The following is a 19,162-nucleotide window of genomic DNA, read 5'->3' as shown; positions in this document are numbered from 1 at the left end:
AAGGGTGCTGGTTCAGGGAAAAACACGACCACTGCACCCCTCTCTAGTTCATCATACTCAGCCCAACACAGAATGATCAAAAACCAATCAAATCACTCAAAGGAAAGCAATCTGGAAACATCTCGGCACACGCACAAATCATCAATGAACATGTATATCAGGGATATCTAAAAAAGAATGGATAAAGAACCTGTCAGATGGTCTCGTTTGTTTCTTGCTGTGCATTGTGCCATGTTGTTTTGTCTTTCAAAACTTCCCTTGAAAACCGATTCAATGCCGAACGCAACATCCACAACAAGTGATCTGGATAATTAGTTGAAAAGCAACACAACACACAAAATGTATGACAAGACAAAACCAATGCTCACAAAACCTGTCAAAGAATCACATTTCACTCCAAAACCTAAAGAATAAAACAAATATATTTTGCACAAAGTAAAGGAAGCCTATTGTTACTTTATTTTTATGACAATTAAGCACATTTTCCCCAAACTGTCATTAATGCAATACAAATGACAGTGATTTACCAATATTTAACTATTATATAGTCCAGAGAATCTTATTGGGAATAATGAATACAAAAAGTTGCATTACAGTAACTTTGGGGGAAAAATACTTAATTGTCATAAACACAATTAAAACAGACATAATCTTTTTTTAAGCAAAATGTCATTTCTTATTTTATTCTCTTGATTTGCGGGTGAAGTGTGAGTGACCTAGACAAGTTTTTGTGAGATTCACCTCAACAGCCGTTACTTTTCTCCAGCAGAAACAATTCGTATTTTACAAAAAGAGTTTCTAAAAAATAAATACAAATATGTTCAAGACTGATTTACTGTCACTGATAGTTTGCAAACTCCTCTCAGCAATCCCACCTCAACTCAGTTTTTTTTTTACCCACACGATATTCAGTCCTTGTCTGTCACCCTGACAAATTCTTCAGAAAATTGTCCAATTTTGTATTTCAGTCCACTGCCAGGATTAATAAATAAATAAATAGAAAGCAATAAATACATAAATATTGTTTTACTTTTTTTGTTTGTTCATTTTTTCTTTAAATAAATTCATATAATTTTTTTTTTTTTTTTTTTTTAATGTTGGTACTTAAAAAGTCTTTTCACTGTATCCCTCCGGATCCCACTGAATTTAAGTCATTTATCTCCACAGATGGGCAAAGAAATCACAAAAAAAACAAAGAATGAGTGTTCTTCGTGGTGCATATGGCACAGCCCCGTTCCTCTTGCTCTCACTGACAGGTGAGAAGATGTTGGAGGTTTGCCCAGCACCTGGCCTAGTACTTTTCTCCTTCAATATGTGTCCTGAACTTTTCTACAAGACGAGAAGTCACTTTACAAAGTGTAACGGGTGACATTAAAACTCTCCGGACTGACTGGGATCCACAAAACGTCAATGCGGCACTGCAGGGAGAAAAAAACGACTCTGGGAACGGTATGCTCATCAGAAGATGGTGCTAGGATCCTTCTTCCTCGGGCAGCGCCGGGGCGTAATATCCCGCAAGCTGCCTGAAGCGTGGCCCCCAGTCGCTGAGGTACGAGAAGTCCTGCTCTGAGGTGGTGGACAGCGTACGGATGGAGCTTAGCGAGAGAGCCGGCGAGCTGCTGCCCTCGAAAGCGTAAGTCTGGAACGAGTCGTACGGCGGCACCGATAAGTCTACGTCCGCCTGCTCCACTTTCTTGCGTATGTAGCCTTTGAAAACCGTGAAATCAGCCGGGCCGCCGTCTCCAACCACTCTGTTCTGGATCCACTGTGGGACCGGGCGCAGGTCAGGGCCCGAGTCTGAGTTTTTGACCTCGGGGAAGTCATAGAGGCTGCGCAGGGCGCTCATGTCGTACGCCTGGGTGTCCTGCTCGCCGCCGCCCTCGTCGTTGTATTTAATGACGTTGTCCCGCATGTCCTCCTCATCTTCGGACATGCACTGGCCCTTCCTGTGACGCTTGAGGGTCAGGATCAACAACACCAGGACTAAAGGAACAATGAGAGACAAGCAAGACAGCTTTATTCAACAGGGCTGCGGTTAGAATAGACATCATGTTATGAAGAATCAAATCTTCCTTGATCTTTTGAAAGTTCATCGTACTCTGAAAGTCCAAAAAGAGAATTTATTGCAATTTACCTTCAAAGACATTGTGAACTTTCAGACACAATGAAGTAATGAGGAGAGATTTAGACAGATAGGGCCAGATTTACTAAACAGGGCAAATTAGCGTTCGAGCGCAATTCCATAAAAGCATTGATGGGAGGGGAAAAGTCTGCGTGTGATTTACTGACAATGCGCACATTACCACCGATGCATCCAGATAATTTCCATAATGACCAGCGCAATCTACAAAGAGCAGCGCAAATTAGCGGCTGGTTTAAGACGTGCTTTTTTTGGGTGTTAAATAATGGCGCAAATACCAGTAATTCGACGAATTTGATTGCGTTGCGTGATTCATTTTAATAACCTCCTCCCGTAAATTTTGCATCTGAAAGGGAAACTCCTACAAATGCATATTCAATAAGGTCAGATGCAAAAATAACTGTGTCCACGTCTTTTCAGTGCAAACTCGTCACTGCGCGTCTTTAGTAAATCCTGACATGTAATATTTTAACGCCAAAAGACGGTTTGCAGCGGCGTAAGCTTTTAGTAAATCTGGCCCATAATGTTTTTTTTTTAAACCAGTAAAACAACAAACAACAACAGCAACAATAATAACAATAAATAAACCTTTACCAATGTTATACTGTATGCAGACCTCAAGTAATTAAAAATAAATTAATTTTATTCAGCATGCATGCATGCATTACATTGATCAAAAGCGACAGTAAAGACATTTATAATGTTACAAAAGGTTATATTTCAAATACATTCTGTTCTTTTGAACTTTCTATTCATCAAAGAATCCTGAATAAAATGTATCATGGTTTCCACACAAATATGAAGCAGCACAACTGTTTTCAACATTGCTAATAATCAGACGCTGTGCTCCACTCGTCTGTCACCGCAGTTACCGTCTGCTACATACTAGAACGCCACAGCAACTGAGAATCTCTGACACATTCCACTGCCTTCCTCTCTTTCTCTCTCTCTTTCATGCTCGCTGGTTTTTTATCCTCTCGTTCTTTGTCCCATGACAGCTTTAGATCTGGATGGTAGCCAGCGGGCTATGACATTGTTCTTCTTCCGGTCGCTCACACACACACCCACACACACACTCTCTCTCTCACACACAGAGCGGGATAATACCATACAGTCTATGGATAACACACACACACACACGCATAGAGCGGGATAACACGCAGAGTGTCACACCACGTGAAAGTGAATCCTGAGCGGTGAACTAATTAAATCCTGAGCGGTGATGCAGCCGGAATTTCAGTGCATCTCTAATTATTGGTGAAATGAATTAGAAATGGATATTATATAATAGCTGCTTTTTTGAACATTTTAGCAATTTAAAAATATTAAAAAAGGATTTTTTACACTGCACCCCTGCTCTCGACATACGCGGCACCCCGGTTGGGAAAAGATAAAGGTTCGTTGACGACGATATTTAGTCATAATTTTCGTTGACGAAAGCAACACTACGCATCACAGAAATCAATTACATTTTAACAGATATTCACATACAAAACAGCTATTTTAAATTGTAATAATATTTCTTATTTTTATTGTATTTTTTTCAAATAAATGCAGCCTTGGTGAGCAGAAGAGACTTCTTTCTAAAACACTAAAAAAGAAGGATACATTGTGGAAAACACAGTTTCGTGACTTTAACCTCACAATGCAAATCGAGACCACAGCGGTGAGGAAAGTAAACTAAATTAACCTTTTAATCTTAGGGGAAAATGTTATGTTAAAGGGGAGCTTTGTTAACATATGCCTCACTTTTCATGAGGAATTATGACAAATTAATACAGTTTATTTAAAATATGCAAAGCCTATGAAGGTGTCAAGACATCAGAGTTTCCAAGAAAATTACTTATTAGAAAATGAAATTGTCTCAAATAGGAAAAGGAAAATCCATTAACCTCAAATTGACTCCTCAGTAAACAACTGAGCCGCTTTTTGTACAGCAGCAGTCGACTTTCCTCAGCAGATCACACCACAACACGAGGAGGATATTAACAAACCCAACCTGGCAACGCTATGCAGTGAGGGAACTTATTACAAACCACATCTTAATTTCAATGAGAGACTTGTCCTTTCTGTAGCATTTCAACTACTGCATTATCAGAACAACGCTTGACAAAATAATCTCACTGCAGTTTCTATTAGAATTGACTCTTTGCTAAGCTCCGCCCCTTTTGGTTACTGCTGCTTATGTAAGAATTAACTGAATGATGTCATTTTAATATTCAGTCAATGGTAAAATACACTTACTGCATATTATTCTTTCTGTGAAAATCCATTAGAAAGAGCATAAACTTCTCAGATAATTATACACACAGCAACAGCTGCTAAGCCAGGATTGGTCAGTAGCATTTTAAGGCGGAGTTAAGTGCACTCAAACAATTGCATTATTCATTGGCATCTGAGACCAGTTATTAAGTGATATATCCACCATCCCATTGTCTTCATCCACTAACAATATGTGATTGAGAGGAGAAGTGCAGAAAGGATTACAAATAAATGAGACGTTCACAAAGCATAGCCACGAGGTGCAGCACAGATATGAATGAGGAATTAAACGTGAACTGAAAAGGCAAACAATTGAGATGGATCATTTAATAAATTAATGAGTCGGAAAACAAAAGAAGCATCCCTCTCAATAAATCAACGAACCCTTAATCTCAGCTGAATTATGTTAATTATCTTCTGCGTTTGTGATTGTATAGCGTCTTTCTTGCATTTCATCTGTCAGTGTTGTTTAAATAAACACTGAACCGGTGGCAATATTCACTGCAGCATTTACAGACTCTTTTCGGTCATAAAAAGCCAAGCAATTCCATTCTGGGAAACGTTGATGTATTTAATATGGATATCCAGTTAGAGAAAAAAGGTCTGACCTAATTCCATCCATGCATCTGTTTTAAGTCTCCTAAAACTGGAGACAAAAGCAGCGATATAGGAATGTAGGTTATTGCACTAGAAGGTTTTGAGATTGACTGTTCAAAAGTTAGTTGCATGCACAAACCCAAGACCCAAGGTATTAAACTTCATGCATCCACACCATTTGCACTATGGAAACGATTTATACCTCAAATCATGCTGTTACTCTTCTAAGCGATCGGATTCATGATTTTCTGGCCCAACAGACCAGAATAAAATCTAAAGATTAGAATATCACAGAAAACACTCTTCACATTTTCTTTAAAAATGTAAAAGTGTCATTTTTTTATTTCATTTTGAAAACTGGAATAATTGTTACTCATCAATTTATGTGAATTACTATATGTTTAAGTCGGCTAGCTTGCTGTAGTTTTAATGCAGTGTCATGTTTACAACATTATCGTGTTTTATGATGATGTGGACTGAAGCATGCCGTGTTCAATTCTGTTGTCTGCTTTCTGCTGGACAATACATTGCTGTTTAATTAAATCTGCTGTCATGGTTTGGCTCTCCATCACACAGCTCACAAAATATAAACAGTAAACATGCATATTCATAGCTGAAGTATTAAAGACTGTACTACTTCTACTAATTCTAATACTAACTTCTAATAATGTGTGTAAACAGCAGCTTGAATAGCTTTTAGTTTACATTACAGCTCTGCTGGCAGTGCTGGGTAGTAACTGATTACATCTAATCTGGATTACGTAATCAGATTCCAAAAAACATTTTTTTTTGTAATTAGATTATATTACATTTTAAAATACCTGTAACCAGACTACAGTTACTTTTTTATTGATTACATGATTGCATATTATTCACACAATAGCAATTGATTCTCCCTTATTCTTTTTTCCATCTTTTTACATTTTCCTTTCTAAAATAGACTACATTCAGAATGTTTTCCAGTTTTGTGGACATTAACACAAAGTCCAGTCACAAGTGGTTATAATTACACAGAAAATTGAGAGGACACGTAGCATTTGAGCATATTTAAATCAACGTAATCCAAAAGTACTCAGAATATATTATATAAATACCCTAATCTACCCAGCACTGCCTGTTGGCTACTAAAAGCCACAAACTACAGTTTTGATTTCAACAGCTCTTTAGCTGCAACGATGCAAAAATCACGATGCATAAACTCAATATATAATGTCTGCGGTGAGAAGTTCAAATTCAGTAAGTGATCATCTGAATATTTCATTAAGCATGTTTTCTCTGGAGGCACATGTCTGATCAAAGGCTATCCATTTTACATAATTATTAATGTAATAAGAGTGCCATTGTCTTGGCTGGCGTTCTAATCTTGAGAGGGAAATGTCTGGGGTCAGGCAAGGATTTCTTTCATCTTTCCGTTTGAGGACGAATGACTGGGATGAAAGCTCTCAGACAACCGTTTATGCAATAGTAGAAAATGGCAATGAAGTACCTAAAAGTGCTAAAAAATCCTGCATTTTAAGAAACATTGCCTCAGATATACATGTATTTCAACGCAGACTTTAATTTTTTTAAATGTTCTATTTGAGTTAGAAAAGTTCATGCTCTAATTAATCCAAGCCTTACTTTCCTAAACATATTTTGAAATATGTAAATTTTAGAACTACCCTTTATTAAGATGAAAAGGACCTTCTTTTCTGTTGTATAATGTATAAAAGCTTCAGAATTTGGCAGTAAACATTTTATTTCATATGCTCTATAACTACAACTTGAAACACATCAGCCTGATATACTGTGTCAGTAGCTCAAGTTTGTTTAGTTTATATATCAATGAATATATACTATACACACACACACACACACACACACACACACACACACACACACACACATATATATATATATATTGAATCTAATCAAATTTTTTCTTGTCATGACCTCATGGGGTCCAAATGAGACCACTAGTGAGAATGCAATAAAATATATTAATTACAAATTATATTATCAGAATAACTGTAAAAAAGTTAAAATGAAAATTTGCTCTCATTTGCATACTTCTATTTGTTTAGTTATCTAGAAATACTAGTGCACAATCTAAAATACATTTCACATAATTTTCTTTATTTTTCTGTCTCCAGGCTTAAATATGATTTTGAATCTCAGTTTCAATGTGTTCCCAGACTTTTAAATCCATTGCAGTTGGCCTCAAAGCTAATAGACAAATTGAAGCCACAAAAGTCACATTTTGATATCAAACTTTGTTTAGGGTTTGATCAAATCCCCATCCTTAAGCAAGAGCAATATTAATAGCGATGCCTTCCTTACCAAGCACTGCAGATTCTGAGAAAACCTATCGGATATGCTTGACCTGACACGTGTCAATCTCCATGCGTCTGTCAGATCGCAGCCACATCACGGTCTATTACCTTCCAAAGGTACAGCATACGAGTTACATAAGCAAAAAAAAAAGTGTATTTGAGGACAAAACTATATATTTAGAGCCCAGACTGCACAGGGAAGCTTGTTTTATGGATAGCTTTTGTGGTAGATGGGAACACATAACAGTGTATTAAAGTATGAGAGCGCATATGAAGGCTCTAGCTGTGAAGTTGAAGCTAATTTTGCTCGCCGTGGACCATCCGTCTAACGCCGAGCTTTACGAGCGGCTCCAACCATATGAAAACTGACAAAGCGGCGTACAAACAAGGCAGAAAATGAACAATGCTCTCTGGCCCTTTCCGGAAATGACAAATAAATCAGATACAGCAATTTCCAATTCAGCAGCCGTAGCCCGCACTTGGAGTTTCATAATTTCGCTTTCACAGGATAAACCGGCGAGAAGTATTTATGATCACTTACTACTGTTTATGTCTTTCAGCCAGCACTCGCTGTCAGTGTTTATCTACCCTAAACATGTTGGGAGGAGAAAAGATGGCAGGCATGTTAATCTACGTAACTGACTCGGGATAGGTCGTTTTGCAATTGTTTACTCACCAGCAAATGGCTAAAAACACCCGAGCGAATAATGCCGCAGATAGAAAGACTCCTCAAAGATGCTCTCTGGCTCTTTGATTCAGTATTTTTCCATAAGCCTCGGGGAGATAAGTCTTTGACCACGCTCTCCCTTCATGTTATTCTTCGATTCTGGCATTATCAAGGACTCTAAATGGCTGCGAGCCAGGTAAAGTGAATTGAGTGACACAGATTGCATTTGCAGTGCATGATGCATACTAAATGCGCTAATTCATGTGAAGACGGCATGAGATGCATGCATGCAGACTAGTCTTTAGACACATTAGAGGATTGCATGCATCGATTGCATAGACCGGTTTAAAATGAACAAGAATTGAATCATTAGAAGGGTTTATCACTAGGGTGTGTGATATTGGCATTTTATTGGGACTTTTTTGATAACGATAATTAAACAATATTTTCTTGAGTGTGTTTTTGTGCTGTTACTTTGCCTGGTTTAGGCCTGTCATCATGGATAAATTAAAATAACATTAAAACCGCCAGTAGGTTGCGGCAAGACCGTGTCATAATGATTGATTCATTGAATCATTCATTCAAACGTTTTGTTAAAAACGGCTGATTCAGTTAGAAACAAAGCAAGTGACTGTCATAATAAATGGGTCACCAAATCACTGACTTGTTTAAAATGGGTGATTCATTTAGAAACAAAGCAAGTGACTGTCTTTATGAATGAATCACTGACTCACTGACTCAAATGATTCATTCAAAACGGCTGATTCATTTAGAAACAAAGCAAGTGATTGTCTTGTTATTAATGAATCACTGAATCACTAACTCAAATCATTAGTTTAAAACGGCTGATTTAGAATATTTAGGAAAACAGCACTGTTGGTTGTCTGATATTACTTAACTATATAAATATAAAAACAAAAACCCATACAGGGATATATTTTTTGCTTTCATAATTTGAATTACAGCGACATTCTAACCATATTCTAATAGGCTTCATCACGCAGTGAATGCTTTTGGACTTTCAAGACGTGTTTTTGTTTGTTTTTCGCACGAGTGAGTGTCATATCCATGATGTCAGCTCGCATATCATTAAAACAACAATTACGATAGTATCGCAGACGATAAATATCGACTTCTTTTTCCCAACAACCTACATCTGGACTGAGCTGTGAATCCGGCCTCCGCTGTCAGGGTAGCGCTGAAGGTGTCGTGGGAAGAAGCACATTATGTACCTGCCCTTGTGAAACATGTTGCGACTTCTTGCCGTGCAGATGTTCGGTTAAGCGGACCTGACAAGACGGCTAATTTACCCTTGGGCGGCGGGTGGCCAGGACTCCCATCATGGCAGATGGGCTGTAATTGGGACGGATGTGTGCAGATGCCTTGCTGTGCCCAAATGGATTTATCACGTCACCCTCAGAATGAACTGATGGAGGGGTTGTTTGTTTGAAGCTAATTAGGCAGAAATTTGTTTTCATTCCCTCCTTATCATACTGCAAATTGATCTAATAGGAACGGTGCGGAGTTCGAGGAAGGCAAGGGACACCCGCTTCCTTCCAACGTCATGAGATCTGTCCGATCTGTGCACTCAATGAAGAGGAGACATACTGGTGAAACTTTCCATTACATCAAGACTAGACCACAAGAAGAACGACTAGATTACTAGACTAGATTAGATCCCTAGACAATCCCACTATGAATTGTATCCCTTGGGCGGCGGGTGGCCAGGACTCCCATCATGGCAGATGGGCTGTAATTGGGACGGATGTGTGCAGATGCCTTGCTGTGCCCAAATGGATTTATCACGTCACCCTCAGAATGAACTGATGGAGGGGTTGTTTGTTTGAAGCTAATTAGGCAGAAATTTGTTTTCATTCCCTCCTTATCATACTGCAAATTGATCTAATAGGAACGGTGCGGCGTTCGAGGAAGGCAAGGGACACCCGCTTCCTTCCAACGTCATGAGATCTGTCCGATCTGTGCACTCAATGAAGAGGAGACATACTGGTGAAACTTTCCATTACATCAAGACTAGACCAGAAGAAGAACGACTAGATTACTAGACTAGATTAGATCCCTAGACAATCCCACTATGAATTGTATATTTTTAATTGTATGAATAATATAAAGGAATATGGTACAACAGACTGTTTGAATATTGACCAATCAGAAGCCAGGACGGGAATTAGTATAGAACAGAATAGGAGAGAATAGTGTAGAATGGAACATAGACAACAACAATCCTACTATAAATTATATTTCCAAAAACAGTTTTAATGACATTTAAACAAAAATAGACAAAATTAATTAATTAAATTAAAATCAAATATTAAATACAAAATATGACAAATAAATAAATATTAAATATAACAATAATAACAGGCCATGTTACTTGAATGTCAATCAGAAGCATAGCAAAGAATATAATATTAATTATAATGAATTATTATGTTTTCAAATATAACTTTTGATTCCATTTAGATTAAAATAGAATCAAATAGGCTAAAATAAAACAAAAGACTAAAATGTAAAAAATAAAATAAAAGACTAAAACAAGAAAATAAATAAAATTAAATGAAAAATATGAAATAGACAGATAATAAATAATAAAATATTGGATAAATATTGGACAAAAAATGTTGGATACATATTGGAAAAATAAAAAAGCCCAGCAGCAGGTTATGTTAGATGAATATTGAACAAACATTTAGCACAGAATATAATATTAATTATTATGAATTATGTTTAGTTAAAAAATTTAGTTGTTTAGTTTAAAAGTTTATTTTTTTCATTCCATTTAGATAAAAATAGAATAGAATGAAATAGGTTTAAATTAAATTAAACGAACAAATTATATTATGAAAAAAAAAAAATAAAAAGCTTAAAATGTAGATAAATAAAAATGTAAAAACTTGCTACTGACCAATCAGAAGGACCAGAACTAGCATGGAACCGAACTGAACAGAACAGAACAGAACAGAACATCATAGAATACCATATATACTCTCTAACTAGGCTAGAATATTTGGCTAGAACACAGATGTTCCATAATCGGAGTATGAATTGTATTTGTCCATCTGGGATTTGAAGGTGGCTGCAAATGTTCTCAGCGCTCATCAAAGTCTATTCAGTGCTGCCAAACATTCACACACCAACTGTGCTCTCAAACATCACAGATTTAAAACAACCAGCATTAAACTTTCAGCCGTTTCTGCCTTTCAGCTTCACAGCGCTGCTTCAGTTTTAATTGATGTTCATTTCAGAAGAGGATCAAATCCTCTGGGACAACAATTAAATTGAATTATTAATAAGAGATCAATTTTGAGGTGCTTCGCGCACATATTTGCACGAGTCGCACGACACATTAAAACTAACGACTAAATGATGAGACATGTATGAAAATGTAAGTGGTGTTTGTCCCGGCAAAGTGGTGTGAGTGGATGCCATTGCTATGTGGATGCTAGGTGGTTTTACTGTATTTACAGTATTACATGAAAAGAGCCTCTGTGGTTATGTTTTCATATGATTTCATTTAGATTAAAATAGGCTAAAATAAAATAAAGTGAAATTAAAAATATATACATACATAATGAAAACAAATAAATAAAATAAACATAAAATAAAATTAAAAAAAAAATTAAATAGACACTTAATTAAAAAATAAATAAAAATTAAAAAGCTTAAAACATATAAATAATATATAATAAAAAAAATTTGCATAAAACAATATAAAAGGAGTAAGGTATGGCAATCTATGTTACTTAAATACTGACCAATCAAAAGCCAGAACGGGAAATAGTATAGAACAGAACAGCATAGAATAGAAGATGAAATTATTATGAATGATGTCTCCAAATATAACTTTTGATTGCATTTAGATTAAAATAGACTAAAACAGGCTAAAATAGGTGAAAACAAGCTAAAAATAACAGACTAAAATTCTATTAAAATAGAATAGTAAATAGATACATAATAGAAAAATACTATTTTAAATATAAAAAGCTTAAAACATAAAACAAAATTATTAAATTATGATTATAAAAAAGTGTAAAAGTATAATCTGGTCTCTAGAAAAGGCTTTTTTTTGCTATATTTATCAAATATCTTACGCCTGATCACTTACAAAAGTAACATTTTCTTCACACTTTTCCCCAACAAGCTTTAATACTTCAGGTTAATAGTTTTGAAAACTACGAGCAATAGTGATAGCAATGCTTGACTTAGCAAACACGGCTAATTAAACAGAAATGAGTTGCGATGGATGACCCACACATGACCCATAAATGATTCACCGCAGGAAAGATGAGCAGAAGCAGGGGCGTAGATTACGCGGGGGACGTGTCCCCCCCACTTTATATATATATATATATACACAGTATATATACAGTATATATATTACATTTCTGTCCCCCTCACTTCTGAAATGATGGCTACGCCCCTGAGCAGAAGCGTGCTCAGCTGCCTGAAAACAATTCATGTACCATACTTTCCCGAGAAAGAGAGAGAGAGAGAGAGGGATGGGAAAAGCGCTAAGTGGAGAAGAGAGAAATAAAGACAGATATACTGAGGCCAGGAGAAAGTCATAAAACTTTCAGAGATGACAAGAGAAGCGCAGTCCACCGCTCCAGTACATGGGAACGGGTGGATGTCTGGATAGGCTGCTCTATTTAAAGCTCAGCGCTCCGCCGGGACAGCGGTGCTGATGCTGCTCTTTTTGCGAGCGAGGGCTACATCCGTTTTGAGCATCCCTTAACTCAGCCGTCCTCCGCCAGAGAGGCTGCATGTCATTCGCCCAGCCCTATGTTGTGCGTGTGTTCGCTCTGCGTGAACAAAAGCTTTCGGAGGATGAGCAACTGCAGAGGATGCTGAATGAAATATTGATCAGCTTTTATGTTATTCTAGCTTTGTTTTTCGCCTCCTGCCGCATTTGAACCCAGGTTTTAAAGAATGATGGCGAGCCATTATAAGAGTTACAGCGGTCGTGGAGCTAAACATGCTCAGAGCTGGCTTGGCTCTATATCTGCTGCTCTCCATGCATATAACTGATGAAAGCCTGCTCTGTGAATGCAGATATTAATGCACATTCTCAAGTGGACATACTTGCATCTTCGAGATCTGTCGGTCACCTGTGTTTTGTTAAAGGTGAGATTGTACAGATGAATGACCCTCGCTTTCTTTCACATCACTGACACACAGGCACACATTCCGTGACATACTTACTGTATATGAATGCCGAGGGAATCTTCTGAGTTATTTACCACTTAATATCTACAAAGAGCATACCACAGATAATAAATGTTTGAGTGCGCCTGAATGAATGGGAAACACATTGGAAATCAATGGAAATCTATCAGACGAGAAGTGTGAATAAATGTTTAGAGGCATCTACTCATTCTTTATTGTTACTTTTTTTCCTCCATCGTTTTAGAATAATTTTAGAATTTTAGAATAATAGCTGTAATTAATATTCTTATTACTTTATTTATTAAGACACTGTTATAGTACATATGTTGATATAAAACATTGATATAAGAACATCATTTAAAAAAAATAAAAATAATAACTTTTGGCATCACAAAAATGAATTTTAAAATACATACATTTTTAAATTTGTAAATTAAATTAATTATTATAATATTTAAATAGGGTTGCAAAAAGGTGGAACATTTCCAGTAAATTTTGGAAATATTCCAGAAATTTTGGAAACTTTCCAGGATTTTTTTGGAATATTCCAGGGAGTTTTGGAAAGTTTCTGGAAATTTACCAGAAATGTTCCACCCCTTTGCAACCCTATATTTAAATAATATAAAATAAAATATATTTTTCAAAGAAACTTATACAGTATGGCCTATAACTTTTTTATAACTTTTTTCATCCAAAACATATATAAATGTCATTTTATAATAAAATTTATAAAATTGCTTTACTTATGGATGTACACAAATTGAACTATATGTTAATAATAATGATGTAAAATTAATAAAACTATAATAATTTGTAAAAAAAAAAAAATAATTAATTAAAAAGAGGTTTTTAAGATCTTGAGATAAAATGAGTAAAGTGTGCCCAAACTTTTAGTGACTTGTGGCATGCATTTATTCATGCGGCAGATAATTTTTATCCACAGTGAACACTGAATTCAAGCTATAAATGTCATCAGTTTCTTTGTTCCCTAGAATTCAAACCCATGACCTCGGCGATGTTCAACCAGTCAAGCTACATGATGTTGGTACTCAACACGCTGTCAGATCTGTCACACTGCTTCAAAACTAGAACCGCAGCACAATATTACACGCATACAGCATGAGACCGGTGCATCAACCCCGTCTGTTAAAGTCTTTCATCGCACAACCAGCGGAAAGAGAAAACATGGTTACTTTCGCTTGGCATCCGTGTGAGGATGTGATGTAATGCACTGTTTACATTCAATAAACTCACAGGAATGACACCAATGATGCATAAGCAGAAGTTGATCCACCTAGAAATGCAGTACAAACTCAACTAGACAATCTATGCAACACTGAAATACAAGTTTCTTGCCTGCTTGGCTTCCTAAAGCATGCATTTCACATTTGTTGTTACGAACTGAGGAATGCATTGAATTGAATAACTCATAATGTTCCTATAAGATTATAAGGTTGATAAGTGAAGGCTTTACCGATGAGGATGAGGATGCAGACCAGCAGCGCGATGAGAGCGCCGGGGCTGAGCGCGGCTGACATGACGTAGGCCGTGGCGTTGCAGGACTGAATGGCTCCATCCGTGTCACAGCCGCACACGTGGATGGTGAGGGTCCCCGTGCTGCTGAGGGCCGGAGGGCCGCTGTCCACCAGCAGGATGGGCAGCAGATACACGTTCTGCTCCCGACGGTTGAATCCGGAGCGCTGCGTCCTGATGCCGGCTGTGTTGTCTACAGAGTCAGAGAGACCAAAGGTTTGAGATGCAAACATACGACTCAATATATGTACTCTGTTATTTATATATTCTATTAGAATATGCATTATTTTACTATCACTGAAAATGAAGGAAGTGTGGCAGAGCCTTATCTGTTGTGTGTAACCTTAGTACAAATCTTAGTATAAACATTACATACTATGGTACATTTAAAATTAGCACAGTTTTGCCATCTTACGACAATGGTAGAGCAAAACGTTGAGAACTAAATATTACTTAAAAAAGAAAGAATGAAAATAAAGAGAAACAGTCAAAAGTAAAAAAAAAATAATAATAATATATATATATATTTCTCTCTCTCTCTATATATATATAATAATGACAACAACAACAATCAATTTTAACTGATAATAATACACTTTTTTTTAAATAAATACTTTTATTCAGCAAGAACGCATTCAATTAATCAAAAGTGATAGTAAAAACATTTATAATGTTACAATTCTGTTTCAGATAAATGGACCTTAAAACAAGTATAATTATACAGGAATATAATTAAGACCAATTAGTCAACTAGTCATTCAAACAAGCCACCAACTTAAAAAAAATTACAGTGTAAAAAAAACAAAAAACAAAGTAAAGATAGACGATAAAAATAAATACAAAATATATTGATAATTTATGATAAAATAATAATTAAAAAAGTAAAAACTAAATTAAAGTGACACTATACAAAAGCAATACAATTTGTATTTATTTTATTTAAAATATATTTATAATTTATAATAAAATAATAACTAAAAAAGTAAAAAAGAAAGTAAAGAGACAATAAAAGCAGTATCATTTATATTTAGTATATTAAAATGTTTATAATTTATAATAAAATAACAATTAACCTTAAAATAAAAAAATAACATTTAATAATTAAAATAATAACATTTAATAGACTTTTCATTGTTACAAGAACATTCTATTTCAGATAAATTAACCTAAAACTAGCCTAATTATACAGGATCTTTAACTAAGACCAATTAGTCAACTAGTCATTCAGAAACTCACCTACTTTCAGTTTTGGTAAGAGTAAGAGACTTTTTTCAACAAGATTTTACTGAGTTCAAACTTTTGAATGTAAAATAGCCATACTTATATACACACATATTCACACACACACATACACACACACCCAATCGCTCTCCTAACAGAAGAAACAACCCCAAACTGAACACATTGCAGGCTGTAAGCGAGAAACAATGCAGGTGTGAAGTTCCCAGAACTGAAGCGGCAGATGTATGAATGTGACGAACACCGACAAACAGCAAAACACTATGAAAAACTCCAGCAACAGCTCGACTAATGGACTTGCATACAGGCACAGGAGCCATCCATCATGAAGGACGTACATCACCGTCAGCTCCAGCGCTAGAGCAAGACTCACTGATAAATACAGCTCACGTCTCCACATACGGCACAGAGACCAGGAGTTTCTGCTGAGTAAAAGCAGGATGACACTGTGACTCGACTGGGCCTGTAAATCTTCTCTCCTTCTCATAAATACAGCACACACCATCAACGAAGGCAACAAATCCATTTCTGAAGTCTAAAACATCGGGAACGGAGACATTACCATAACCAAACCACAGCGCAGTCGTTTCCCTGCGATGAGCCCAAGTAAATACTGAGATGTGTTTTCAAATGCGACGCTGACACGGTCATTGATCGGGTCGAGAAACCAATCATTTATTAAAGAGCGCAGAGCCGTGACCTGTCAATATTCATCTAGTTGGGCCGCGTTTTTCTGGCAAACACCTAAATGACAAAAAGAGGACGCAGAAGTAAAGCATTGATTGAGTTCAGCACCTCGAATCAGCGCTCAGATAGCTTCATATTTGATTTAGAGTCATTTAAAGCTGTGAATCAGATTTAGTGCTTACGTTTATTAGGGTTGGATGAATTACTGTGACCTTTCCAGTCGTTAGATAAGGATTCTTAAAAATGATTCAAACGCAGACCAATTCACTAATGAATCATTCAGAACTGACTCAGAATCAACTCACAATGATTCACAAATCGGACATCACTGTGCACAAGAACAATAATTAGCTATGAAATACTGTAGAAAAGAGCATAAAATGTATATTCTCACTATTTAAATTTCATAAAAAAAAGAAAAGAAAAGAAAATAGAAAACACCATTTTAAAATTCACGGATACTTTCCATGAGAGTCAAAACCTTGGTTTAAAGGGTTTTGAAAAACTCTAAAAATGTATATAAGTATAATAAAACAATACATTCAATAACATTTAAATGATATATGAAAATAATTTATTTATAATTTTATTTTAAAATAATATTATTTTAAAAATACATTTTCATATTATACACTCTGAGTTGAGCTGCCAGTACTTTTTCTGCTATTTTAAGGATTTTTTTTTTTACAGTGTATTTGAATAGTCATTAATAATAACATTGTATCAGTTTAATATTACTATTAAATAGTTATTATTAATTATTTATACGTGACATATGTATGCATTTAATACATAATATCATATAATATAATATAATGCATTATATACACATTTCATCAAAATTACAGAAATTCAATGATCAGATCATCCTTTTTAAACAAAACATGACGCACAAAAGGAATTTGTAAAATTTTGAACTACTATAACAATAGATCTTGTGCTGACAGTATTGTTTGTTTGTGGTTAGTGGATGATGTTGATAATTCATGTGACCAGTGTGACCTTCAAAGATCCACTAAAAATCATTAAAACAGCATCTGATTTGAACGCGATGAGAAAGAAAACATCCCGCAGCATTTGAGACTCTTGATCTGCTGAATCACATTTACACATTTAGACGAGTCCAAACACTTGTTTTGGGCATCTGCATTTGCCAGATGGAAACATATTGTAATGTTTCTGTATCACAGCATCGGCTGACTGAGGCCAGAACAGTCAAACTCCTTTGAATACGGAATACGGAAAGAGAACAATTAAATCAAACTAGAACAAAACTCGGCGCCGATGCCAAAAACATCCCAAACTGAGTAACAATGAACAATGCCCTCGGCCTGCGCTATGCGTTCTTCTGCGACTAAAAACCCGCCAGCAGGTGTCCGGGGAGCAAACGGACACGGAAAGTGTTGGAGGAAAGACGAATCAAACACTGGTGTGAGAAAACAGCCTCGTGCGATCGACTGGCTCCAGACGAGCCGTCCAAAACCAACAGCCAAAAGATGTTTTGTTTGGAGTCGTCAATCAAATTCCCAGCTCTCTCTGTCCCTGTCCCTCTCTGGAAGGACTCTGTTCCAAGCACAAAGTAAGAGATGAGTTTAATATTACAGTGAAAGGACAGCTGAATCAATAGCACAGATAGTTAAAAGTCTGACGTCCTCGTGTGTCGGATCACAGCGCTGCGGCGCTCAACTGAGAGAAATTACAGATTCAGGCTGACAGCTTGACAAATGTGTCTGTGAAAACAGAAGTATGGGGGATACGGGACGTGGGAGGACACAAAGTGTGCTCTTTTGAGTGTGCTTGAGAGGGGAATAGCAGGGGAAACCTGCGGAGGCGTCCTTTTAGGAGAGTTTCTGGGTGAATCTCACAACAGCTGTCAAGAACACGTCCAGGTCATGTTTCATCCCAAAATCAAATGAGGAAAATAGGAAATTATATTCAGCAAATAGAAATTCAAGCCTGTTTTGGGATCATCAAAGGTGAAGTGTGTGAGGCTATAGTGGCAAGAAATAGAAGTGCAAAAATGATGAATGTTTCTAGCAATTTTCAAACATTCCCCTCAACTTTCCAGATACTTTTGATGGCATTAGTGGAGCAGAAATGAAACACTTTACCTTGCTTTTTTTTTTTTTTTTGAAAATCAAGCACATTTCCCTCCAGTTTATCATTACTGTAATGGAAATGAATATCATTGTCATATATATATATAATTTATTTTATTTTTATTTCGGTAATTAACTATCTTTGTGATACTATATGAATGTGTTTTTATTTTTATATTTATTTATTTTATATTATATATTTTCAGTTTTAGTTATTTAAGTACACTAAGTTAAACTAAATTAAAATCAGAAATGTTGAGAAATAAGAGAAATAATGCAAAATAAATATTGTATGTTAAATATTGTATGTCAAGTAACAAATGTTTTATGGTTTTAGATTTTATCATTTATATATAATATTTATATTTATAAGGTTATAATTTACATATTATACATTTTGTTTATATATATATATATATATATATTTGGATATTTTTATTAA

At 35.8% G+C, this 19,162-nt stretch overlaps 1 protein-coding gene across 1 annotated transcript in view; it reads right to left on the bottom strand.

Annotated features, from left to right (window-relative positions):
- Positions 1 to 1,072: 1,072 nt before the first annotated feature.
- Positions 1,073 to 19,162, bottom strand: part of cdh22 (cadherin 22) — a 210,643-nt gene continuing 192,553 nt past the window's right edge. Inside the window, exons 11-12 of the mRNA XM_016457334.1 lie at positions 14,637 to 14,888; positions 1,073 to 1,983 (exon numbers count right to left, since the gene is read on the bottom strand). Coding sequence (XP_016312820.1) covers positions 1,472 to 1,983; positions 14,637 to 14,888 — 764 coding nt within the window. The 3' untranslated portion in view covers positions 1,073 to 1,471. The remainder of the gene's footprint in view (positions 1,984 to 14,636; positions 14,889 to 19,162) is intronic.

Source organism: Sinocyclocheilus anshuiensis, unplaced genomic scaffold, assembly GCF_001515605.1.
Source record: "Sinocyclocheilus anshuiensis isolate Anshui unplaced genomic scaffold, SAMN03320099.WGS_v1.1 scaffold447, whole genome shotgun sequence".
Classification (NCBI taxonomy): domain Eukaryota; kingdom Metazoa; phylum Chordata; class Actinopteri; order Cypriniformes; family Cyprinidae; genus Sinocyclocheilus; species Sinocyclocheilus anshuiensis.
The sequence above is the reverse complement of the archived record's forward strand: the minus strand, read 5'-3'. Positions and strand labels throughout refer to the sequence as shown.